The following is a 25,389-nucleotide window of genomic DNA, read 5'->3' as shown; positions in this document are numbered from 1 at the left end:
TCCGGCCAATTAGAGATATCAATGGCTCTATTTCTCGCTATTTATTGGGCAATTTCTAATTACAGAACTGTCTCGGATATATCATATACCCGAAGCCATTCGGATCATCTATAGACCCGGTTTCATGCAGTATTCGTAAGGTAACTTAATCGCGACATTTGGGCACTAGCTTTCTTGAGCGGCGTTCATGTCACCGCTCTCTTGATTTTGTTCTCTGCGTCCAAACGATGTCACTAAGCATACCTTTAGTCTACCGGGCACTTCATGGCGCGTGAACTTGTGGTACTCCTCGGCGATGTTCTCGAATACATCTTCATACGTGAACATCGATGACGGATCGAGTTTCCCCTGAACAACCAGGTCCAGTAGGAATGGATAATACTATATTTGAATAAGCGTCAATTCACCAGAACGGGGCTTGTCTCACCTTCTGTGGACACACTTGACCCCCGCGGACCCTCAATGCCTTCTGCATCATCGGCCCAATAGGAAAGTCGTGCGTCGTGAAGAAGAAGTCCCCAACCAATGCAACATTGCCACCCTTGCGCGTAGCCTTGATGATATCCTCCAATGTATCCCCACTATCCCGCTCCAACCCAATAGCACGCATAGCAGCATGTGGAGGCTTCTGCACACTACGGAACCCACTCGCCTCAATAGCCCGATCAAGACCCTCTTCCTGAATAGACAGAAGGTACTCCCCAACCTCTTGATGAAGCGACACATCAACAGGCGTCATCCCGAAATCCTCAGCGCTCCGCAGTCGCTGCGAATCCCGATCCATAGCATACACCTTCTTCGCTCCGCGCAGCATTGCTAACTGCTGCACCGCAAGTCCAATAGGTCCACAACCCCAAACACCAACAACATCGCCTTCCTGCACCTCGGCCAATTCTAGCGCATGCCAAGCAGTTGTAATGACATTACTCAGTCCAAGCAACTTCCTCGCATCAACTCCACGCGGTGCCCGAATACATGTCAAATCGGCATTTGGAACACGACAATACTCAGCCTAATCACCGGGATACCCACCGGAACGCCGACTATATCCCATGCCCTACGCAACCTTCATCTCCTTCGATGGATTGGTATTCCCGCACAGCGAGTACTCCTCCCGCTGACAATAATCACAGCTTCCACACGCAATGACGGGTAAGATGATGACCCGGTCACCGGCTTTGAGGGTCCTGACTTTTGGTCCGACTTCTTCGACTATGCCGATTGCTTCTTGGCCTAGGATGTTTGGAGGGCAACATATACCGTTCATTGTAGGGTGTGATAGCATGTTGGATGTTTTGCCCATCTGCAGGGCGCCTTTGATGACGTAAGGACATTTTCGTTTGACTGGAGTCGAGGCATTGGCTATCAATGGATGAACTATTAACTGTGCGATGTTACTGTACTCCGTATGACATGAAGTTATCGCATTTTCTAGAGCCCCATACCGTTTGCAAGTTCGGTTTGTCAAGCAGAACAGATCATGGTAATTCAACAGCGCCCAAAACCAAGTGGCCATGTAGATGCAGCCATCGACATTGCCCTCGCCTGATGTTTGTGGCTGTGGGGGCTTTAAGATTGGGATTTACGCCTAAGTGATGTAAGTAGCCTTAGTGGCACATTTCGGTGAAAATGAACCCTTAGTTGCTACTCCTGATTTTTTGAAATAAATAAATAAAAGAGACCAAAGAAATTGATGGAAATAGGTAGCCGTGTCACAGGACCGCCCCCCACCCTCGCGGGTAGGGGGTGTCCCTCAGCCATAATGCAATTCGCAGCCATAATGCAAATTTTCAATTTCTTCAACTTCTAGCTCATTTTCTAGGCGTATAAGGTCCAGGATCTATGAAATAAAGCATATCAATAGCTTTATTAGCCAATAATATATCATCCTCCTTATTTTCAGCTGTTTCTTCCAATTCCTTAGCCGCTAAATCGGCCGCCATTTTCTCTGCGTCTTTCCGCCAAGCACGAAGCTTCGATTTGTCTTCTTTCTCACACCTTCGCTGTACTAGCCTATTTCCTGAAATTGATGACAGAGGGCTTTTCGTAGCTCCCTTTACCTATCGCTTGCTTCTTGACTTTTTTCTAGGCGTTTTGTGGCTAAGGGCGCGCGTAAGGCTTATCCCTGCAAGTTCCGTATTATATAGAGACGATTTTCCGGCATTAATTGCGCGCCGTATATGCTTCCGAATTTTTCGTAAATCAGGACTAGGGTTGTTAAGTAGTGGGAAAACCGTATCCTCCAATTTCTTAATACGCGCATAAGAATTGGGCGGAGAATTGGTCGCTGAACTTGGGAATTCGCGGGCGGGTGATAGTAACGGCTTGTCATATATGCGTAACGTCTCTCCGTCCGAATCCTGTCCCAAACGATCTAAAACTTGTTTAGGATCAAGTGGCTAAATACTAGTAGATTTAAACGAAGTTTTGATAGTTTAGGACCTTAGTGCAGAGCGTCGGACGGCATTAGTGTTGCGGAAAAAGTCGCGTTTTTTATTGCTTCCCACCCCACGCTATAACTTTAGTATTCGCTATTTTAAAATAATGCTTTAGGCTTAAAAAAGCCTCAGCATCAAGCGGCTGATATAGATAAGTCGTGTGAGGCATAGAATACTAAGGAATAATCAAGTTTTCCTTACAAAAATCGAGAAATTCGACAGTTATATGTGATATATGATTGTCTATTAGCAAAAGCCTCGGCCGCCCGCGTCGTACGCGGTTTTTTGTAGCTTCATAAAACGAGTAGAGCCATCGGTAGGCAGTCTCACGATCTATCTAGCCACTAGACGTCAAATAGATGATTTTATACGCTAAAGAAGAGGTTGATACATTGCTATACCAGTCTTCTATATAGACGCTTCCTTTGACTAGAAACCACGGAAACATTACCCAGCCATCAGCGGCGACGCATTTAATGCCGGTAATAGTTTCACCTCGATCTCTAGTAGCAATGCTAGCAGTTTGACGCGTAGAGACAACGTGTTAGTTAAGTCCTTCCCCATTTTAGAAGCCAGTTTCATCCCAATTATGGATCTCATAAGGTTCGAAATCATGCTCACGATAGAGATAAGCAAGCCTATCATACCAATAGCTAATAACTTCAGGATCCTCGGCTTTAATTCGTAAAGTTTTCTTCGGTTTTTGGGTGACAAGCTTGATATGTGGAGGTAGACGGTCTATAAACCGATAGCTATACATTAGACCGACAACTCTCTCCGAACCTGCTATTTTCAATAGGCGATTTGCAGCACTTTCGATGTCTTTTGCGCATGGAGGTGTATAGCAAGAATTTAGCACTTCGATCCAGCTAATTAATGCATTTTCCTGATTTAGATTCAATGCATTGTTGGTGGTAGGGCGATCGGAGAGAGATGTCTTCCCGTTTTTGCGACCGCGAAGCTTCGAATAAGACACGCGATAATGGTCCGCAGCCTTACGTAGGGTTGAAAATTCTTGCGATTCATAAGCATCTAATGCCTTAGCTAGCAGAGCCTCTTCATCATGAGCTTTTTTTGGCATTTTTTGGTGGGTAAAAATTCGCGTAAAGTTGAAAAAGTAGGAAATTTGCATTATGGCTGAGAATTGCATTATGGCTGAAGGACACCCCCTACCCGAGAGGGTTGGAGGTTGTCCCGTGACACGGCTATATGAAATTGGACCTAGTCGAGAAAGTCACCAGTGGTCTGCAATGGGAGTTCATTTATACCTTTAGCCGTCAGGAGAGCCAGAAACACGGAATTCCGAGATCGAGATTCAATCTGGAGTTTAGCTAGGTTTACCTCTAAACGCCGCGATCTGGGTAATGATCGGACACGGACTCCGGGGCGGGAAAAGCCAGGTGGATCAATGACTCCACCATATTAAGCGTGTAATTATGTGCTGCCATGCAGCCAATTAGTACCTTATTGTACCAACATTCCAGTTGAGAGGCCTGCTACATGCAACAGGAAATGATCCTTGGTCGGTGGCGTAGGCATCAGAGTTTAAAGGAAAAGATATGCATTTCACACTACATTTGCTCTTTATAAAAAAGGAACACAACAATACTTGCATGCTCGGCAAATCGTAGACCAATAAGAGTAGTCGATGTATAGGAGAGAACGTGGGGAAAAGTCGGCCAAACGGAGTCCGCTCCTCCGTGATAGACCGGGAAGTGGCAGCCCCGATGCATAAACCTCTAAACTCCGATCTACACGCGGTTTATTTGTTGTCCGTCTCCGCTTTGAAGATTCTGATGATCTTTTTTATAAGGGTCCCTAGGCCTGGCCCTCCTTAAGGCTTTCTCGTAAGGCTTTCTCCCATACACATCCCCGACTTCTCATCATGGAGAAGGAATACGATGAGCCAGAGTTCGCTCCTATTACGGGGCGGGTCCCCACTGTTCTAGAGGAACAAGAACAGAAAGCCCTGACGCGTATCGCCTCCAGCAAGCTTGGCCTGCAACTGTCCACCACTGCCAGCGGAAAGACTCTACAACCTCATCTTGATCCATCCAGTCCACACTTCGATCACCAACGATGGGCTCAGATGGTCCTGAACCAAGTTAATGAATCCGGAATTGATATTTCCCACCAAGGTGTCGTCTTCTCCAACCTCTGCGTCAGCGGTTCCGGCTCTGCGTTGCAATATCAGGAAACCCTTACTTCTAGTCTCCGAGTTCCATTCCGTGCAGCTGTTAGAGGTCTAACTGGACGTGCCCCGTCGCCTAGAGAGATCCTTCACAGCTTCGATGGGTTACTTCAGGGGGGAGAACTTCTCCTTGTCCTGGGCCGACCTGGCAGTGGATGTACGACATTCCTCAAAACCATTACTGGACATTTGGGAGGACTGTCATTGGACCCTAGCAGCACTCTTCACTATGAGGGTGTCGACTTCGACCACATGATTAGACATCACCGCGGAGAAGTCGCCTACAACAAAGAAGTCGATCTTCATTTCCCTCATTTGACTGTGGGCCAGACCCTCACATTCGCCGCCCATGCCCGAGCTCCCCATGAGCGCCCCGGGGAAATGTCACGCACTGAATATGTCGAGACCCTCACCAAAGTCGTTCTATCGGTTTTCGGCCTATCACATACCTACGACACCAAGGTCGGCAATGAATTCGTGCGTGGTGTCAGTGGAGGCGAGAGAAAGCGAGTCAGTATCGCTGAGATGTTCCTGTCCCGCTGCCGGATTGGAGCATGGGATAACAGCACCCGTGGTCTTGATGCCGCCTCAGCCCTGAAGTTCGTCAAGTCGTTGCGTCTCGCCGCTGACATGGGAAAATCCTGCCATGCTATCGCTGCCTACCAGGCTTCGCAGTCCATGTATGATCTTTTCGACAAGGTTGTCCTTCTATACGAAGGATACCAGATCTACTACGGACCCAGAGACCGGGCGGTTGCCTACTTCCAAGATATGGGCTTCGAAAGACCTGAACGCCAAGTCAGCGGTGACTACCTGACTGCTATCACCAACCCAGCTGAACGCCGGGTATCTCCAGGCTTCGAAGGAAAGGTGCCCCGCACTGCGAAGGAATTCGCCGAGCATTGGAAGCAGAGCCCAGAGTATCAAGCTCTGCAGAATGATATCAACAACTACGAGGGTGAACACCCACCGAATGGCGGCGACGCAAAGAGGCTTCAGGAGAGCCACAAAGTCCAACAAGCTCGTCACACCCGCGACAGCAGCCCGTATCTTCTATCTGTTCCTATGCAGGTGCGGCTTTGCATGCACAGAGCCTACCAGCAAATGCTCCAAGATCTGCCGACGGTCATGTCTCCAGTCATCGTGCAGATCAGCCTGTCTCTCATTATTGGTTCTATCTTCTACAATACCCCCGACTCGCCCAGTTACTTCTTCCAAAAGGGAGGAGCGATGTACTTTGCCGTGCTTATGAACGCCCTTCTCACGATGAACGAAATTATGCAGCTTTACGCCCAACGTCCAGTCGTCGAAAAACAAGCCGGCTATGCATTCGTCCATCCATTTACCGAAGCACTTTCCAGCATTGTGGTTGATCTACCGATTAAACTCCTACGACTCTCCTTCTTCACCATTGTACTCTACTTCATGGTAAACCTTCGCCGTGAACCGGGGCCGTTCTTCGTCTTCTACCTCTTCCTGCTCACTTCTGTCTTGGCCATGTCCGGTCTCTTCCGTACCGTCGGCGCATTGACTAAGACCATCGGACAGGCAATGTCTTTTGCTGGTGTGCTTGTGCTGTGTATCGTCGTTTACACTGGATTCACCCTGCCTCAACCGTACATGCATCCATGGCTTTCTTGGATTCGCTGGATCAATCCCATCTACTACACCTTCGAGGCACTTGTTGCCAACGAGTTCCACGGCAAGAATTTTGATTGTACATCATTCATCCCAAGCAACCCAGTTGGCTCATCCTTCATTTGCTCTACGGTCGGTGCAGTTGCTGGTGAGAGAACCGTCTCTGGTGATGCATTCATCATGGAGAACTATCAGTACCAGTACTCCCATGTCTGGCGCAACTTTGGAATTCTCGCCGCTTTCACCATCGTCCTAAATTGTACCTACCTGCTTGCGAGTGAGTACCTCACTGAGGACAAGTCGAAGGCTGAGGCTTTGGTCTTCCGCCCTGGTCATGCGCCCAAGTATCTCCAGCAAGAGATTACCATCGAGCATGGTTTGGAAGAAGTCAACAAGCTTGAGTTGCAACGAACCAACGATACCATTCGCCTCCCGGAACAAAAGGACATTCTCTCATGGAACAACCTCAACTATGAGATTCCCGTGAAGGAAGGAACCCGACGACTCTTGGATAATGTCAATGGCTGGGTTAAGCCTGGCAGTTTGACCGCCTTGATGGGTGTCTCTGGAGCTGGAAAGACAACCCTTTTGGATGTTCTCGCACAGAGAGTTTCGATTGGCGTGGTCACTGGTGATATCTTCGTCAATGGCAACCCTCTCGCTGCCAACTTCCCCCGTCGCACTGGTTACGTTCAACAGCAGGATCTTCATCTTGACTCGACTACCGTGAGAGAGGCTTTGCGTTTCAGTGCTATGCTTCGCCAGCCTAAGGCTGTGTCTAAAGCTGAGAAGTATGATTACGTGGAACAGGTTATTCAGGTCCTCGGTATGGAAGATTTTGCCGAAGCTGTCGTCGGAAGCCTAGGAGAAGGTCTCAACGTTGAGCAGCGCAAGCTGCTCAGTATTGGTGTTGAGCTCGCTGCTAAGCCTACCCTACTCATTTTCCTCGACGAGCCTACCAGTGGTCTGGATTCTCAGAGCTCGTGGACCATTTGCCAGTTCCTTCGACGCCTCGCAGATCACGGCCAGGCCGTCCTCGCTACCATCCATCAGCCTAGCGCGCAACTGTTCCAGACCTTCGATCGCTTGCTCTTCCTCGCCAAGGGAGGAAAGACCGTCTACTTTGGAGACATCGGCGCTGACTCGTCCACCCTCCTGAAGTACTTCGCAGGACACGGAGCCCGCCCCTGTCAACAACTTGAGAATCCCGCAGAGTATATCCTCGAAATGGTTGCTGGTGACTCGTGTCCTGAAATTGACTGGTCCGATGCCTGGAACAAGAGCCCCGAGTACCAAGAAGTCCAAGCCGAAGTCCACAGACTCCACAGCAGCCACAAGCCATCCATCCACGAAACATCCCTAGACAACGATGACGGCGAGTTCGCCATGCCTCTCAGCAGCCAACTTTACTACGTCCTCAAACGAGTCTTCCAACAATACTGGCGCCAACCAGAATATGTCTTCTCCAAACTAATCCTGGGCATCGTCTCCGGCCTCTTTATCGGATTCTCATTCTGGAAAGCCGACAACACCCAACAAGGCTTCCAAAACGCTCTCTTCAGTGTTTTCCTTCTCAGCACAATCTTCAACACCCTCGTCAACCAAATCATGCCCCGCTTCGCCGCCCAGCGCTCCCTATACGAAGTCCGCGAACGCCCCTCCAGAATCTACTCCTGGAAGGTCTTCATCCTCTCCCAAATGCTAGTCGAAATCCCCTTCCAAGTCATCCTAGGAATCTGCTCCTGGGCCTCATTCTACTGGTCCGTCTTCGGCGCAGACCAAGACGCCGAGCGCCGCGGCCTGATCCTCCTCTACATCGTCCAATTCTTCATCTACGCTGCCAGTATGGCCCAGCTCGTTATCTGCGCAATTCCCGAACCAGCCCTGGCTAGTATGCTCGTCACACTCATGTTCGGTCTCTCGTTCGTCTTCAACGGTGTCATGCAACCACCCAGTGCCCTCCCCAGATTCTGGATCTTCATGTACCGCGTCTCGCCGTTTACCTACTACATTAGTGGTATCGGTAGTACAGCCCTGCATGGCCGCAAGGTCGAGTGCAGTGCTGCTGAGATGAGTATTCTGAACCCGCCTGCTGGCCAGAATTGTTTCCAATACCTGAATGAGTACAGCATTGCGGCTGGGGGATTGCTTTCAAACCCCAGTGCCACTGAGAACTGTCAGTATTGTTCTATGTCGTCGGCGGATCAGTATCTTGCTGCCCGTGAGATTTACTGGGGTGATCGCTGGAGGAACTATGGTATCTTCTGGTGCTATTTCATCTTTAATATCCTTGCTGCTATTTCGCTCTATTACCTCTTCCGGGTGAGGAGTTCCAAGGCAAAGATAAAGAAGGCTTGATTTCATTAATGTGGTGTAATTTCTGCATTGTTTTGGTGTTTCCTTTGAACATATTCGCCTTGTGACTCATTGTATACTCAACTCTTTTTGGTACCATACATACTCTTCTCAGAATAAAGCATATAAATTTTTTCTTTCGTTTGTGCCTTGGAAGCGTATTCAACGTCAGGTTGGACTCAATAGACAGCCAGACCCGAACCGTTCACGGTTGCCATGGGTGAAACTCAACGGCTAGTCCTGAATAGGTAAGAAAAGTAATGTGATAGCCAATCAGTGCATCAAGATCTTGCGACAGGGCCTTCAACTGCCTTCAACTAGCCACCGCGAAACGAAGGACGGGCTACCTCCCCAAATGTCTAGAATCGTCCCAGTAACCTTTAAAAATTCGGACTGACTTACGTTCCTCCGTTCTCTGTATGACTTGTTTCCTAAACATTACGCTTTCTGATTGTAATACTGATGCACATGGGTTCAGAATATTCCATTTAACCCATTTTCCCTCGGCGGGGACTAGTAGTGTGCATTAGCATCCCGCGCTATACAGGGTTCACAGTAACTACTCCAAATACTCGCTAGTCTTATGCCGGTCAAAGGGCCATCTCATTACATGGCAGGGATTATTTAGTCCTGCTGACTCGCAAGGGTACATCCGCCCCTCTTTGCGACTTCACTCTTTCCAACTTCATGAAATTTGCCTTGCTGTCACAATTCTTCCCCCCAAAATTAGCCGCCATCACCACTCAAAATATCTTTTCTCTTTGATGCCCATAGGCACAGCATGGCAGGGAATTTCACATATCCAACTGAAGCTGAGTATCGGTTCATAGTGGCAGACCTGGTGAATGTAACCTGGGATGTTGTCGCTCCTCTGATATCGCTTTACGAGAGCTGTGGCAGTAATGATCATGCACTAGAAGGTGAGGTTGTCTATTTGACTTGTACTCTTGCTTTGAACGGTTAATCTGACTATCCCTGTTAGAGAGAACAACCAACAATTATAGCTATGTGTGGATAGCGACTCGCAAAAACTACGTAGAGCAAGGGTGTAACTTCATGCTCCAGCCGTTCACTACCGAAGGCGAGTCATATGGTAACAACGTTACAAGTATTGTTTTTGGGGTATCGAAGAGATACACAGACGATCCATCGCCTGTCTCGTACAACTTCATTAATACATCGTCATCCACATCTGCAAGCGCCACGAAAGCAAGTTCAACGTCTTTCGCTACCTCGGCGAGTGTCGAAAATATATCATCCCCAACGACTACGTCAGCTCCTGAATCCAGCCACGGCATGTCGAAGAAGAGTGAAATTGGAATCGGCCTTGGTGTTGCACTAGGTGTTTTGTTGTTATTTGTCGCTATGGGCGCGTTCATCTTCTATCGGCGGAAAGGTCGCCAGAAAGACGCCCAGGGGGTGCCTGTTACAAATCAACTCAATGATGAACTGGCTCCACTTCCTATTATTTGCTATAAAGAGCCTCATACCACGCGCCTGTCACAGACGGAGACGGTAGCTTCTTCGTTTTCGAAACTGTCAAGTGATCAAAGATCGGAGGGGACAGACAGACGGCTAAGTGAATTAATGTCTACTGAGCGAGCGGAGTTAGGCTGATTCCAATACTGGGTTGCAATATTCAGTGTAAAGGGGTGGATGTTCTGGGGGCCTTGACCCAAGCCACCGACTGTCTTTGTTTTCTAGGCTGGGTGGGTTTTCAAAGCCTAGGTATAACTGTAGAAGTAGCTTACATTAATGAGTTTTTATGGATTCTTTGCATTCATAGAAAAGAGGAAAACACTTGCTGGTAGTCTGACAAAGCAGATGGGTTGACACGAAGAAAGACACCCATTAATCGAGTATCGACAGCGATCGTGAAGCCGAGATGATCAGAAAAAGATAACATCATCAAATATCATATTGAGCTAAAAGCTGTTTGAGGTGCCCATTGTCACCACCGCACGCGGAAATCGTCTGAGCTTCTCGAAGAGGTATTCTGCCAGATGATGGTAGGAAGTTCGGTCAGGCGAAGTGTTACATCCTGGTAGATGCCCGTTTGGCCGGCTCGATACCACCGGACGTGGACCGGAGGCACCTCGGTACAATCAAGGTGAAACTCGAGCAGTTGGTTCTTCAGCAGCTCTGCCACAGGCCTAACAGTGTCATCGAGAAGCCATTGGTCCAGAACCGACCCGAGATTCTTTTCAGGTCTCTGCACCAGAGATTGCGCGAGCACCATTATCTGTCAATTAGAGATCAACTGAGAGAGGTGCTTCGTGTACTAGGCTAGAGTCAGCCATCGCCGGGATCGCGGGTGAAGAAGGGCACTGCGACGAATGATACGAGTACCCAGCCATAGGCACGACGAGGCCCACCATGCTGGATGGTACTCATACTGATCAGAAGCGTTCGCCACTTTTACTCACGGAGTGAGTTGGTCCTCGTCCAGTGAAAAGGAAGTATTGGACAGGTGTTCTTGTTCCACCACTGGCTCCCAGTAGCAGACCAGCTTCTGCCATGTCTCGCTATAACGTCGAAAACATTGTCCGTTTTGGAGACCCGGGACAGGCTTGAGAGGTGTCCTTCCAGGTAAACATGTTGAGAAGACAGGCATCATGCGGCTTAGTCGACGACTCTCAATTTTTCTGTTATATAGAACTACTCCCTTTGCACGCTCCAGTCTTCCATGAGCACACACATATTCGGGCTAGCCGCGGTTCCGTTCCTGATTAGAGTAAGGCAGCTGATAGCTAGCATGGAGCATTTTGAGTTCGATTCCGGCCAGATGGATGTAGATTCTTGACCCCACGTGGTAGAGTGCAGTGCGAGACTAGGGTGTAGGTGCGAGGAATCGGTCCGGATGTGGTTTTATATCAGTAGAAACCGGGTCCGTGGAATCCCGTCGCATAACATACATAACCGCATTCTTTTCAATAATTAAGCTCTGCAGTGCATTCAAACATTGCCGTAGCTTGACCTTGCAAATTCCAATACGTCACCAGTCAACCCCTTGATCATTGTAAGCTTCGCCAACCAGATCACGAAATATGTCTGTAATGAGAAAAGAATACATGTGTGAACCTCGCTTCTTCGAAAGATATGTGACGGTATTGTACTGCGACGATCGGCACTCTCGGCAGAATGAGAAACCGACCTTAACTACTTGATCGGGCCGTTGACCCACCCCGAGGCATCCGAGCCTCCATATTCAGGTTGTATAGCATCATCACCCTGATCCGATTTGCCGATTCCTGGTAGAGTTCGGTTTGACGCGCCACACAATTTCAGGTTTTTAGACAGTCCATTTAAAATGCTCTTCCCTCTTCATCCGTAACCTTGCTCTCTAAATACAAGCACTTGATCTTAATATCTTCCCATTTCCTGCATCCTGCATAAAGTCAGCTATCAACAAATCCAACACCAAAATGCCAGTACTACCCTCTCTCAAAGGCTCCTCTTTCGACGCCGACATTCGAGACCGCCACATGATCTACGACTACGCAGCAAAAGACACACATGGCAAACCCGAAAAATGGCGATACGAAATGTGGTTCTACAATGAAGATCGCATCGTCTACGCCATACATGGGGGTCCAATGGCAGGCAGAAAGAACTTTCAAACTGCAACATACCAATGCATCCGTCCTGGAGAACTATGGCAATGCAATTGGCTAGAGGAAACGGGCACTATCTGTTCGCTCGTCTATGATATCCCCAACAAACGCATCTCAACTTTACTTGCATTCTCGCAAGGCCATTGGTCACAGAATGAGGCTGCTCATGGTGACAAGCGCAATCCTGAGGACCTTGCGCGTTGGAGAGAATTGGCGAAGGTTGGCGACTCTCAGGCGGATAGGGTGCTTTTGAGTGAACAGGCAGATATCTTGGAGGATTTTAGGGGTCCCGGATCTTTGGAGGACATAAAGATGGAGTGGCCTACTTTGTAACATTAGCTCTATGATTAGTTTAACTTTGGAGACTAGGACCATAGAAATTTTCACAATCTTTCTGCTTAGAAAGACTAGTTCAATCTCTTCACAACTTGCATGTCGAACCACCTGCATAATAACATGCTCAAATTTCACATTCCGAATTCAAATTGAGAAGAAGGTTAAATCCTTATAATGGTTCTGCAGAATCAGCTGGTTTAGCGCTCACTTGTTTGTTTTCATCTCATGTCTTCTGTCTGAATGCCCAACTATACAACGACAATTTTGGGAAAGAATCAGATAGATGCCCTACGGTACACCGGTGTTTATCTATAAAGCCTACGAACAGCAGGTGAAATGGCAAGAGAAATTTTCTCAATTTTCGCTCACCTGGCTCTCTTGCCGCCTTAATCCTATTTTGTTAGCCCTTTTGTATCCGAACTTAGCAGTTCGACGATAAATCTTTTCCCTGATATAAGTGGATCGATCTAGGTGGTGCTTTCCTGCGGGACTGAGAGATTGGACGATCCCAACCGGGCCAGAAAGGAAAAAGAAGAGAAAGTACGTCGACCAAGCTACGTGGAGGACAAGCGATATTTTGAACATAGAAGGCAGGTGCTAGGGAGGTAAAAGCGGCTAGAAGAAGCGTTAAGCGCGAACACCCGTGAAACCAATACCACGATATTCATACCCGGTTTCTTTTGTGATGGCTAAGAAAACAACGCTAAAACGACGGGCTTGTCCTCACATAGTCATAGTCGCCGAACAGTATAGTAAGACATCTAGAACGCCAAGCGTCCAGGGGTCAAAACGTGGCCAGTGAGTCACCAGAAACAATCTCCCTTTGTTGCATTGTACCTTGCCAGACTCATACTTTCTCATAAGAAATACTCGAACGTTACAAGTTGAGATATGTCGATGAAACCGCAATTGCCTGCGGAGATACAGGCGCAAATCCTCCTAGAAGCCTCCGAGACCATCTCATTCCCAGATTTGTGGAGAGCGAGAGCGGTAAATAGTACGCTAACCTAAATGCCTCGTTGGGTTCATGTTTAACGATTACAGGCTTCTTTGCGAGTGAGATTGAGGCCATAGTGACAAAGGCCATCAGGGGTAAGTGCTGCAACGCGTGTTTCAGCTCTGGACATAATTCCAATCCTCTTTCGGGACACGACCGTCAAATTCAAGTGAGACGCCTATCTCTCTACCTCAAAACGAAAGAATACCCCCGGGAACCAACTGTATGGTCACGTCTCGTTGATGACATACTCGGCATTCCAAACGACAGAAGAACTGAAGAAACTGAAGCCTTTCTTAACAAACTTATCGATGCATGGCTATGTGACACTGCCGAAAGCCGCTGGGACATCATGGGCAAAGCTCAGCCAAAGTATAAAATGTATCGATCTTCGTACTGGACAGAGATATACAATCACTCTTTCCGACGGTGGCGTGTGACCGACAGAATCAATCTTTCCTTTGTTATCAATGCATTTAGAAGAGGGCGTTGCATGGAGATGCAAGCCCTTCTTGATCAACGAACTGATATAGAACATCTGGTCAAAAAAAGCAATACCGATGGATTGAAGGTGTGGATTGAGTACCTTCAAATGACAGAACGGCGAAGTCCGACATTTTTGGACCCAGTTATCACAGAGATAATGGCTCACGGGGTACCGGAAATCCTGGGGTTTATTCAGGATGAATGGGAAGCTGCGTTCACCGGCATCTCTTTGGTTCCTCATATGTTCAAACGGGCCGTCGATACAGGATCTTTGGAAACTATCAAATATCTCTACGCCAGCGGTCGACTGGATCTGAATATGCGGACAAGTTCAGCTTACTGGCCCCATGGACCGCTACGGTTAGTCATACAAAAGTCCCCAAGGAGTAGAAGACTGGAGATCTTGAGATATCTTCTCCAACAGGGGGCAGACCCAAATGGACCGAATTGGGCCAAATGTACCCCGTTTAAAGATGCCGTGCTAGAGAGAGATGTCGAATCTGCGGAGGTTCTCTTGCAACACGGAGCAACTTTTGATATTGGCTGTGTGAAAAAGGCGCTCTTGTCCACAGCCTTCAGCTGGCCGGCGAACAAGCAGCCCTGCGATGCTATGGCTCAGCTCTTATGGCCGAACGGCAAGGTTATTTCTCCATATAAAAAGGGAGGCAAGAGCTATGTTTTCTCTCGTGATTCAATAACGATAGGCAACATTGAGAAAGTGTTTCTTGGCCTAGGATGGAGCGACGATGAAGTACAGGGGATGCAGTGGAACTATTTTATCGACGTTGTCGGGGATTTTTCTGGTTTTGTAAAGAAGTAGTTCATTCACTGCTGAAAACACACACGCTAAAAATGTCATCAAACTATTCACTCCGCAACTTCCAACTACCACCCTTCAACCCGCTAGCCTTGCCATTAACAAGCTTAACCCGCTCCCCACCCTCAGAAACAAGACTTCCCTTAGCTCCAGCCAACACAAAATCACCAGTGGTATTAGGAGGGGTAACAAAAGCAAACTTCCCAACACCTTTCCCACTACCATGATAAAACGTCGAGAACTTCCCCTGAACAGTCTCAAAACCAGCATCAACAAAAGTCAAATTCCCAGGCTGGGGCGCAATAATCCAAGAAGAACCCCCAGCCCCGGTAAGTTGGATACCAGCCGTATAAGCCGTAAGCGCGTATGTCGGGCCAGTTGACCAACCATGCGCATGCGAAACACGTGGATCATTGGTATATGGCGCGTAATGTAATGACCCATCAGTAGAATAACCCTCAATGAAAGTCGATTGTGTCATGCGCGGATCATTGAGCATGAATCCCCACTGAAGACGAATCAGATCGAGTGCTGAGTTCGGTTTGTTGGCTAAGTAGTGGGCTTGCAGTTCGAAGCCGCTGATGAAAGGGGACACGGTTTTGCCGGCTTCGGGTGCTGGTGCACCGTATTTACCCCAGCGGGCTTTGAGGGCGTTGGATATTTGGATGGCTTGTGCGGTTGATTGGGTTAGATTTGCTTTTATGGCCCAGGCGTTGCCGTCTTGTGGGTGCATTGTTGTTGTTTCGTTGTCGAAGTATAGACCGCTGGACGAATCCCAGAGCTTTTGGTTTGCGACTAGCTTTAATTTTGTGGCGGTTGTGCTCCAGTCTGTGAGCGCGGTTTTGTCGTTTAATTCTGCTGCTAGGGTTTGAGCGTCTTGGAGGACAAAGTATAGGATTGCGTTTGCTTCGATGTTCTATGTTGGTTGTTAGTATGGGGTATTTGAGAGGTATATGTGTCGGTATACTTACATGACCTCCCATTCCAAAGCGCAGCCAGTCGGCTGAGGAGGTGACGTTGGCCAAGCCGGTGTCATCAACGCTGCTGAGCGCCCATTCGACACCGCGCTTGTACTGCGACCAGTAGCTGGATAGCCAGTCCTTGTCACCCGAGAAGCGGTACAGGTAAGTGGCACCAATGAGACTGTGTAAGTGATAAGTGTAGCTCACGATATCAACGAATGGCTTTCCAGCATAGGGCAATTGACCATTCGCCTTTTGCAAAACGAACAGAGCTTCCAAAGCCGTACGAACACTGTACAGATCACCAGTGCTGACTGCAATACTCTCAAGAGCAATGGACATATCGCCAGGCCAAACAAGACGATCACGCTTGGCACCGTCGGTGATCGTGCTAGTCCCGTTGGTGATGGTATAGTTGTTCCACCATGTATTAGTTTCCGGCAGCTGGATATCATCACCGGAGGAAATGCTACCAAGGTGCACCAGGGAGTTTCCATGTCTGGGGTTGATCGTGCACAGCTGATTGGTGTATGCACCGGCATACCAGATCTTGTTGACGAGCTCGTCATCCGAGTGGAAGTAGCCAGTGTAGGCACGCAGATCCTGATCCGGGGCTGCGAGGAAGTTCACTCGAAGGCTTTTGACCGGTACAGTTGCTGTTGTGTTGCTGACGATTGTCAAGTAGCGGAACGCACCCCGGAGATACTTTTCGTCGGGTGTATACTTCCCGGCACCTTTGCCAACGTTGAACCATAGAGGAGCATCCAAACCAGCATCGGCGGTAGCATCACTTGCTTGATCGCTAATGTAGAGGTTTGATTCGGAGAATGTGATGCCCAAAAATGCAGAAGAGGATGAAGAAGAGCCAACATCCAGAGAGACGAGGCCTGCTACATTCTTGCCGAAGTCGTAGGTTACTGATGAGACGCCATGGAATGTGGCCCCACTGCCGGATGATTGTGTGAGGGTCCTAGCACCTGTAACTGAGCCATTGACGCTATAAACGGAGGCCGGCGTCAAGTCGCGCGACTTGGGAGCCAAAATGTATTGTTCATATGGGATATTGGATGATGCAGCGGCCAAAACCGGCGCAAGTAGCAAGGAAGCAAAATACATGACGATGGAATCGGATATTTCGAGAGATTGCCTTCGGTAGATTCGTTTTCTGAAGGACGGAGAACCCGTTCTTATACGTTCACAAGGGGCATTTCCCTGACGCAAGGCATATCTCTTTTTTTTATGTATGGCCAATCGGCATCGTGTGGCCCACGCTTTTTCGGAAATTTTTTCGGAAATTTTTTTCGGAATAAACAAGGCCGGATGGTAGCAATGAGAGCTTTGCGGGGTCTCTTCGGCTATGTTCAGCATGAATATCGGTCGATCAACTGTCCGACCTGCCGACAGTGATGAAAGTGTGGGGTTTAGTTTGCGGGGGATCTGCAGGCATTGGGCTCTTCTGAAATGTACGGGAAAACATCGCCTACACTGTGGGGATTGGGGAAAGGGAAAATCCATGCAGCAGAATTTCGGCAATTTGACCGGGTGGACGATGTTGTGTTGCAGTCTGTATATCTATGGAAGGAAGTATAAATCTTTAGCCTTACCCGGCCCAGGCGTAAACTTACACCATTCCTCCGGATATCAGTACCGCTAATAACCGCGCCGAGGTGCGTAACAACATTGCTATGTATGTAAGGTAAGTTATATTCCAACCTACATGTATGTCTAATTTAATCATGGCGGATTATCTAAGTTTCGTCGAAGCTCTAGAAGCAGAAGAGCGCAGGCACAGTGCGACCAAGACCTCCGCCCTACCTTTGTCCTACTGCTCCTGATCCTACCGAGGTACTAATTAACCTCGTTCTATGCGAAGCTATATATGTTGCACAGGGACTCCCAAATTAAAGCCAAGAGCTGCAATAAATCACGTGTTGCGCGGTCCGAGTGAAGTCCACGTGGAAAGTCAAATGCGGAGATCTTATCTTCCGAATTACTTACTGTAAGCTAAGTATCTCAGTAATTACTAGAGGGCTAACAGAGAAGCTCTCAAATGCATACGGAGAAATCTGGGGTAAATGCGGCTATGCGACCGGATGCGGCGATTCCAACATTACTGTAACCCCCTAACACCTCTAGAGCTGTCTAGACAACTCGTGAAACAAAGTGAGAGGAAAAAACGGCCCAACCAATCCTCAATAAGACTAGGCGAAATGGCATCGCCAAGCTGTTAAGGATCCATGGGTTGACTTCTCATTGGAGCCCCCCCTATCGTGTGGGTTTAGTGGCGTAACCCGTCTGACTCTCAGCTTCACCTTCTTTCTTTTACCTTCAAAAGTTCTCACTTTCGCATCTCTGCCTGTATGAACTGGCATATCCAGATCCAGCATGGCGACCGGTAACACTACAGCTATGGCCACTGGGAACAGTACGTCGCGGGTGACCCCACAGGGTGGCATACTGGAAGGTGGAAACCCAACCACCTACGACTCCAAGAATCCTCTGGTGCTGTTCATCATCCAAGTAAGGACATCCGGACAGCTTTAAGAAAAGCCACTGACACACTCCAGGCGGGAATTATCATTATCCTCTGCCGCCTGATCCACTGGCCACTCTCTAAGATCCGCCAGCCGCGAGTCATCGCAGAGGTAATCGGTGGCATCGTCCTAGGGCCATCGGTAATGGGCCGCATCCCCGGCTTCACCGCGACCATCTTCCCAACAGCCAGTATCCCCAGCTTGAATGTCGTCGCTAACCTGGGACTGGTGCTATTCCTCTTCCTCGTCGGGTTGGAGACCGACCTCCGTTTCCTGGTGAGTAACTGGCGAGTCGCATTGAGCGTTTCCGCCGCGGGGATGATCCTCCCTTTCGGTCTTGGTTGTGCGATCTCGTATGGTCTTTACCATGAATTCCATGATGATGGAAGTACCAGGCCGATCGAGTTTGGAACGTATTTGTTGTTCATTGGTATTGCCATGGCCATCACGGCGTTCCCTGTCCTGTGTCGTATCCTCACTGAGCTGAAGTTGCTGTCAACTCGTGTTGGTGTTATCGTGCTGTCGGCAGGTGTGGGTAATGATGTTGTAGGCTGGATCCTACTGGCTCTTTGTGTTGCGCTTGTTAATGCGGGAAGTGGTATCACGGCGTTGTATGTGTTGCTAGTCTGTGTGGGATACATGCTTTTCTTGACATTCGCTTTTCGCCCAGTGTTCTTGCGCTTCCTTGAGAGATCGGGGAGTTTGCAGAAGGGCCCTAGTCAGTCGGTTGTAGCGCTGACTTTGCTCATCGCTCTTGCGTCTGCTTTTTTCACGCAGATCATTGGAGTCCACGCTATTTTCGGTGGCTTTGTTATAGGCCTGATCTGCCCTCATGAAGGTGGTTTCGCTATCAAGCTGACTGAGAAGATCGAGGACTTGGTCGCTGCTCTTTTCTTGCCTCTTTATTTCACCTTGTCTGGATTGAGCACCAATCTGGGGTTGCTTGATTCTGGGCTCGTTTGGGGATATGTGGTTGGAGTCATCGCCATTGCCTTCATCGCTAAGGTGGCTGGTGGTGCTCTGGCATCCAGGTGGTGTGGTCTGTTGTGGCGCGAAAGCTTCTCAATTGGTGTGCTGATGAGCTGCAAGGGCTTGGTGGAGTTGATTGTGCTGGTCAGTATCCGAGTAAACATTTAATAGGACCCGAACTGATTGTCTTCCAGAACATCGGCCTTCAAGCTAAGATCCTGAGCACTCGCACCTTCACCATCTTTGTCGTGATGGCTCTAGTGACGACCTTCCTCACAACTCCCCTAACCACTTGGCTCTACCCAAACTGGTACCAAGTCAAAGTCGAACGCTGGAGACGCGGAGAAATCGACTGGGAAGGCAACCCAGTACAACAAGACAACCGGAATGACAGTGTAGCCCTCGCAAAAGACAACCTAAAGACAACACCAGTCCGCAAACTCCTCGTCTACCTCCGTCTCGACGGTCTATCAGGCATCTGCACCCTAGCAGCCCTCCTAAGCACAAACCGCAGCCAACCAACACGCCTCCACCCAACAAAAACCCCCAAACAAACCGACCAAACAATCGAAGATCCGATCACCAACGAAACTGAATCCGATGAACCCTCCCTTCGCGTTCACGGCGTCAGACTAATAGAACTAACAGACCGCCACTCAAGCGTAATGAAAGTCGCTGCAGGTGAACAGGCCCTCTGGGACCCAGTCGTCAACACCTTCCGCGCCTTCGGCGACTGGCACGACCTCTGCCTCATGGCAGGCGTCTCCGTCGTCCCGGAACATTCATACGCAGATACTGTCGTCGATATGGCGCAACAAGATACAGCTGACCTGCTCTTACTCCCGTGGAGTGAGACAGGCACACTAGCAGATCGCCAGAATGGACTGGAAGTCGATGCGACGAGCCGTTTTGCAAATGGTGTGTATACCAATTTTGTTGCGGACATCTTGAACCGTGTCCCGGGTCACGTTGGCATCTTCCTTGAGCGTGGTTTGACTTCCTCGTTTAAGCGGCCTACGCTTGACCACACGACTAGTGGCATGAGTATTCAGAGTTCTATGTGGGCGCGGCAGCCAACGGGGAATCGGTCCCATCATGTTGTTCTTCCGTTCTTTGGGGGTGTGGATGATCGGTTTGCGCTGAGGTTTGTTCTGCAACTTGCGCAGAATGATCATGTTACTGCGACGGTTATTCAGATTGGCGAGTTGAGTGGCGAGAGCGGTAAGATGGGTACGACGACCGTTGTCTCGGCTTCCAGTTCAGAGGCATCCCCTGCGTCTATCTCGCACTCGGATCTGGTTTTCTTTGAGACGCTCCGCGACTCTGTACCAGAGGATCTGAAAGATCGGGTTGTTTTCTCGCAACCTGCACTCACGGAATCGATTACTGATCCCATTCGTATGGCGGTCGTTGCTGTCCGGGAAGAGTTGAACCGGACCTCGAATAAGGCGAATAATACTGTTGTTGTTGGTCGGCGGAGTGGCTCTTCTGAGGTTGAATTGCCCATTTCAGATGATGGGATTGGAAATGACACACGCCAGACCCTGGGTGCATTGGGGACCGCGATGGTGCAACCCGAGAGCAAGATCTTCGGTAGCACACTCATTCTTCAGGCTGGGCCATCGGCATCGGCGGATTATTACTGAACATTTATCACGTGGAACATATGATAATAAAGATTCTTCGATTTCGAAGCGTTAGCCACAACTCGGTATTACGGTGATTGATATGCTAATACTTCCGGTGATAGCTATATCCCAATGAAAGTGTAAAGAAGTATGTAGACAGGATATAAACCTCTATGACAATTACAAATTGTAAGTAAAAGGAAGGCGTTAAGTTTATTATTATACACGTAGGTCAAGGACAAGTGAAGTCAAGGATAAGTAAAAGCACTAGGCGAATTGGAATTATCAGCTGAGAGAGGCGGCGACCTCGTCCTCACCTCCCAAAACCAAGGCGCACTATGCGAGCGCCGTTCCTGCCTCCCAGATTCCATATTGGAGATTGGATCACCTGACGATGGGAACGAGCTGACCTCGGTGACCTCGTTGATTTCCCGTGCGCTTGATGGTAGATCCTGGGAATTGTATGAGCCGCGCGCGATAGCGACTAGCTTGCCCAGGATTGCATATTCAAGTTTTAACTTGATGCTGTATACAACTGGTTTGATCATCACCTGCACGGCGTAGTAGCCGATATATTCGATGGCGACGACGGCAATATCCAGACATAGGATGACGATGTTGATGACGAGTAATTGGAGGAGGATACCATGTGGACGGCCTTGGGGTCTGAGACGGAGGAGTTTGACTGTTTCCCAGACGTAGATACTGGAGATAATCAATTCCTGGACGCAGAAGCCGATTAATTGAATCCGTTCCATGATCCTGTATGCCTGTGCGAAGGTGCCGTAGGGGTCTGCGACTGTGCCGTAGAGGAGGACGATTATTGGGATGTGGAAGAGGAAGGCGTCGATGCATATCATCCATAATACACCCCAAAGGATTCTATTGTCTTGCAGGACTAGGTGGAGTCGGGACCATAACACCACCGACTGGCCAGTGACCATGCCACACCAGCCGAATATAACGAGGGTGGCGCATAGCCAGGGTGTTACGCTTGAGAAGAAGAGGAGGACGAAGCCTAGACAGTGGGGGATGATGCTTGCGGAGGCGATGAGGAGACTCCAGAAGTAGGTCCCCTTGTAGCGTTTGAAAGTGACGAAGCAGAGGATTATTAGTTCGACGGAGTTGTACCAGGCGACTGCAGAGAGGGCGGCGAAGACTCCAGTTCGGAAGGTGATTGAGGAGTTGGGGTCGTGGATTAGGGATGATGCGATATTTGAGGCCGTGTTGGTCGCCATCTGTAGTGGCAGGACATTGCTTGGGCCCCGGTGTATTAAGGCAGGGATGGAGAGGGAAGGAGGGAATGGGTTGACCGAAGAATAGGAAGTGGTTTCCTTGAGGAATATATAAGTCGGCAATATGCTCCTTTCTGAAAATTTCGGGTGGAGAGGAGAAAGTTCAGTTAAAGACTATTATTTCAGAAGCGCAGAGGTCAGAGCGGTTATCGGTAGTTGAATTCCGCAGAAGAACGGAGACCAATCCATGACAGCTGCTTCGGGGACGAGTTCCTTGGTTCGCATGCGCCGTGGGCAAAGGCATTGGACGAGGCGACCGACGGGAAGCCGCGCCGTGGATCAACGAAGTTTGCGGGGAGACGCGTTAGGACATCTTTTGACACTTTTTCTTGGACATCGAGTCTCTTAAGGTTGGCAATTGGTGGATCTGGCTTTGGTCCCGGGATCTTGAAATTGCCCCTATTGTACCCCGTTGCACTGTTAACCCATTATTCAGTAAGGCGCGTAGGCTGAAGTTCCGGCGCCGTGGTTCCGTCGATCCCCCTTGCTCCAGGGTCTGCTTGGACGGTTCATGCAAGCGGCATTGGGGGCTTCACCGATAGACATTCACCGTAGACCTTCACTGGCAGACCATTCTTGCAGGTACATCACCGATTTGAAGGTCGACGGCTGCGCTGACGGGAGTTGTGAAAATGCATGCCCTTATATCATTCATCATGGATAGTCAAAACCGTGACACGCAGAAATTCAGGGAATTGGCAGGGGAAGAATGCAACCTGGACTGAACATCAAAATGGGCAGAAAGTCCAGACCGCGATCGCGCCCTGACGTCACCCGATCTCGATCTCGATCTAGATCTGAACAAGTTCCCTGTTCATTTCCCCCTTGAACTTCTCTCCTTCATATTCTTAGCTCGTCGTCCATGTCGTCCGATTGTTTCTCAATTCACGCGTTATCTTAGCATGCCACCAAAGCGAAAGGCCACGGCCGAGCCCAATGGCTCGCACGCCCCAAAGAAAAGCAAGCCCTATCTGCACCAACCGCATCCAAACGCGAAGCAGACCGAGGACTTCGGCATTGTTCTACGCCAGTTCTATCCCCCAGAGATGAGTAATGAGCGATGCCAAGCATACATAAATGGAGAGCTGGAACGTCCCATTGAAACAATGCAGAATGCCTGCCAGGAAACCGCAGACAAGCGCCGGTCAATTCAACCTGGCAGCGCAGTTGTCCATTGGTTCAAAAGCGATCTGCGGCTTCATGATAATAGAGCCCTGCACGCGGCATACCAGACTGCCAAAAAACATGGTATCCCGTTGATCGGACTCTATATTGCCTCGCCGGAGGACTGGTCTGCTCATTTGACCAGTCCTGCTCGAGTGGACTTTACCCTGCGCATCCTGAAGCGGCTCCAGCAGGACCTAGGCGAGTTAGATATCCCGCTGTATATGGAAACACAGGAGAAGCGAAAGGCAATTCCGAAGCGCATCGTGGAATTGTGCCAGAATTGGGGCGCCAAGCACCTTTATGCGAACATCGAGTATGAAGTGGACGAGCTCCGCCGTGAGGCCAAGTTGGTCCGCTTATGTGCGGAGAACGATGTTAATTTCGCTCCGACCCATGACACCTGTGTCGTCACTCCTGGTGCACTGGCGAGTCAACAAGGGAAGCAATATGCGGTGTATACGCCATGGTATCGCTCCTGGTTGAGGTTCTTAAAGGAGAACCCTGACTACCTCGAAGTATCTGAGGAGCCTGGCTCGAACCCTCGAAATGCACGCAAAGACTTCAAGGATTTGTTTGACTGCGACGTGCCCGCCACGCCGAAAAACAAAGAGTTGTCTGATGCCGAGAAAAAGCGCTTTGAGGAGCTTTACCCCGCAGGTGAACATGAAGCTCTCCAACGACTGGATAAGTTTCTGGAAGAGAAAGGGGAAAAGTATGAGGAGATGCGAAGTATCGTGGCTGGCGAACATACTTCAGTCCTCAGTCCGTACTTTGCGTCAGGCGCTTTGAGTGCCAGAACTGCTGTTGTCACAGCCAAGAGAGCCAACAAGAACCACCTCGACCGATATGAGCCGGGTTACATGACTTGGATTAGTGAAGTAGCCTGGCGCGACTTTTACAAACACGTTTTGGCAAACTGGCCATTCATCTGGTACGTGATGTGTGCCGACAATAACGGCTTGCGCTAACCATTCCCAGTATGAACAAGTGTTTCAAGCCCGAGCATACCAACATCGAATGGGAATACGACCAAGACCTTTTCCAAGCCTGGTGCGACGGAAAGACTGGATACCCGATCGTCGATGCGGCAATGCGACAACTTCGTCACTCGGCCTGGGTGCACAACCGTACGCGGATGGTGGTCTCGTCCTTCCTTACCAAGGACCTAATGCTGGACTGGCGCCGTGGCGAGCGACACTTCATGGAGAACCTGATCGATGGAGACTTCGCTTCCAACCACGGGGGCTGGGGCTTCGGATCGAGCACGGGCGTTGACCCGCAGCCCTATTTCCGTATCTTCAACCCGCTTCGCCAGAGCGAGCGCTTCGATCCTGAGGGCGAGTACATCCGCCATTGGGTGCCGGAGCTGCGCGAAGTGTCCAACAAAGCCATCCATGAACCTTACGCACGCGGGGCTGAGGCTATTGCGCAGAAGAATGGGTATCCTAAGCCGATCGTGGACCATGCCAAAAGTCGTGATCGGGCGCTAGAGCGGTTTAAGGGTGCTCTCCAGAAGAGCTGAGCGAGCTAAAGAGTTAGACGAACGACTAAGAAAGACTTGTAATTGTAACAAAATAAAAGGAAATTTTGGCCGAGTTGGAGATTTGCGGGTGAGACATTAGCGTGTTTTCCCCGCAACGTTTTCTTTAAACCCTGACCTCTACATACACCGAACACATACTATACACACATACTATACACACATACACAGCCCTTCCCTGCTAACGATGTCCTGAAATGGATTCCCAAGGGGATCAGCCGTCCACGGCCCCCGCCTCGGTCGAACTCTTGAACGGCAAGCGACGATGGCGCCGGAACAGAGTTGCCTGCGACTCTTGCCACACCCGCCGAGTACGATGCGACCGAGCCTTTCCCTGCTCGCGCTGTCTGCGCAGTGACATCCATTGTGAATTTACACGCGAGCGACGCAAACGAGGTCGCATCGCTCGATCCAAGGCAAAC

At 49.4% G+C, this 25,389-nt stretch overlaps 7 protein-coding genes across 7 annotated transcripts; 3 read left to right on the top strand and 4 right to left on the bottom strand.

Annotated features, from left to right (window-relative positions):
- Positions 1-165: 165 nt before the first annotated feature.
- Positions 166-1,285, bottom strand: PENARI_c034G04949 (putative formaldehyde dehydrogenase; the record flags this gene model as incomplete). The annotated part of the gene is made up of 3 exons (XM_022636706.1): positions 166-381; positions 428-1,012; positions 1,067-1,285. The coding sequence occupies 3 exons, from the start codon at positions 1,283-1,285 to the stop codon at positions 166-168; spliced, it is 1,020 nt and encodes a 339-aa protein (XP_022483467.1).
- A 9,288-nt stretch (positions 1,286-10,573) lies between these two features.
- On the bottom strand, positions 10,574-11,016 carry PENARI_c034G01232 (uncharacterized protein; the record flags this gene model as incomplete). The annotated part of the gene is made up of 2 exons (XM_022636684.1): positions 10,574-10,864; positions 10,972-11,016. 2 exons carry the CDS (start codon positions 11,014-11,016, stop codon positions 10,574-10,576), a joined length of 336 nt encoding a protein of 111 aa, XP_022483445.1.
- Positions 11,017-12,047: 1,031 nt separating this feature from the next.
- Positions 12,048-12,569, top strand: PENARI_c034G09208 (uncharacterized protein; the record flags this gene model as incomplete). Its single annotated transcript, XM_022636736.1, has 1 exon — positions 12,048-12,569. One exon carries the CDS (start codon positions 12,048-12,050, stop codon positions 12,567-12,569), a length of 522 nt encoding a protein of 173 aa, XP_022483409.1.
- A 2,349-nt stretch (positions 12,570-14,918) lies between these two features.
- On the bottom strand, positions 14,919-16,950 carry PENARI_c034G06163 (putative alpha-L-rhamnosidase A; the record flags this gene model as incomplete). Its single annotated transcript, XM_022636716.1, has 2 exons — positions 14,919-15,788; positions 15,844-16,950. 2 exons carry the CDS (start codon positions 16,948-16,950, stop codon positions 14,919-14,921), a joined length of 1,977 nt encoding a protein of 658 aa, XP_022483407.1.
- Positions 16,951-18,219: 1,269 nt separating this feature from the next.
- PENARI_c034G01497 (Kha1p) lies at positions 18,220-20,983 on the top strand (the record flags this gene model as incomplete). The annotated part of the gene is made up of 3 exons (XM_022636685.1): positions 18,220-18,354; positions 18,402-19,481; positions 19,532-20,983. The coding sequence occupies 3 exons, from the start codon at positions 18,220-18,222 to the stop codon at positions 20,981-20,983; spliced, it is 2,667 nt and encodes an 888-aa protein (XP_022483442.1).
- A 230-nt stretch (positions 20,984-21,213) lies between these two features.
- On the bottom strand, positions 21,214-22,203 carry PENARI_c034G11187 (uncharacterized protein; the record flags this gene model as incomplete). The annotated part of the gene is made up of 1 exon (XM_022636747.1): positions 21,214-22,203. One exon carries the CDS (start codon positions 22,201-22,203, stop codon positions 21,214-21,216), a length of 990 nt encoding a protein of 329 aa, XP_022483405.1.
- A 959-nt stretch (positions 22,204-23,162) lies between these two features.
- PENARI_c034G05917 (deoxyribodipyrimidine photo-lyase PHR1) lies at positions 23,163-24,949 on the top strand (the record flags this gene model as incomplete). The annotated part of the gene is made up of 2 exons (XM_022636712.1): positions 23,163-24,358; positions 24,406-24,949. The coding sequence occupies 2 exons, from the start codon at positions 23,163-23,165 to the stop codon at positions 24,947-24,949; spliced, it is 1,740 nt and encodes a 579-aa protein (XP_022483464.1).
- Between the last annotated feature and the right edge of the window lie 440 nt (positions 24,950-25,389).

This window comes from Penicillium arizonense, assembly GCF_001773325.1.
Source record: "Penicillium arizonense strain CBS 141311 chromosome Unknown PENARI_contig034, whole genome shotgun sequence".
NCBI classification, from domain to species: domain Eukaryota; kingdom Fungi; phylum Ascomycota; class Eurotiomycetes; order Eurotiales; family Aspergillaceae; genus Penicillium; species Penicillium arizonense.
The sequence above is the reverse complement of the archived record's forward strand: the minus strand, read 5'-3'. Positions and strand labels throughout refer to the sequence as shown.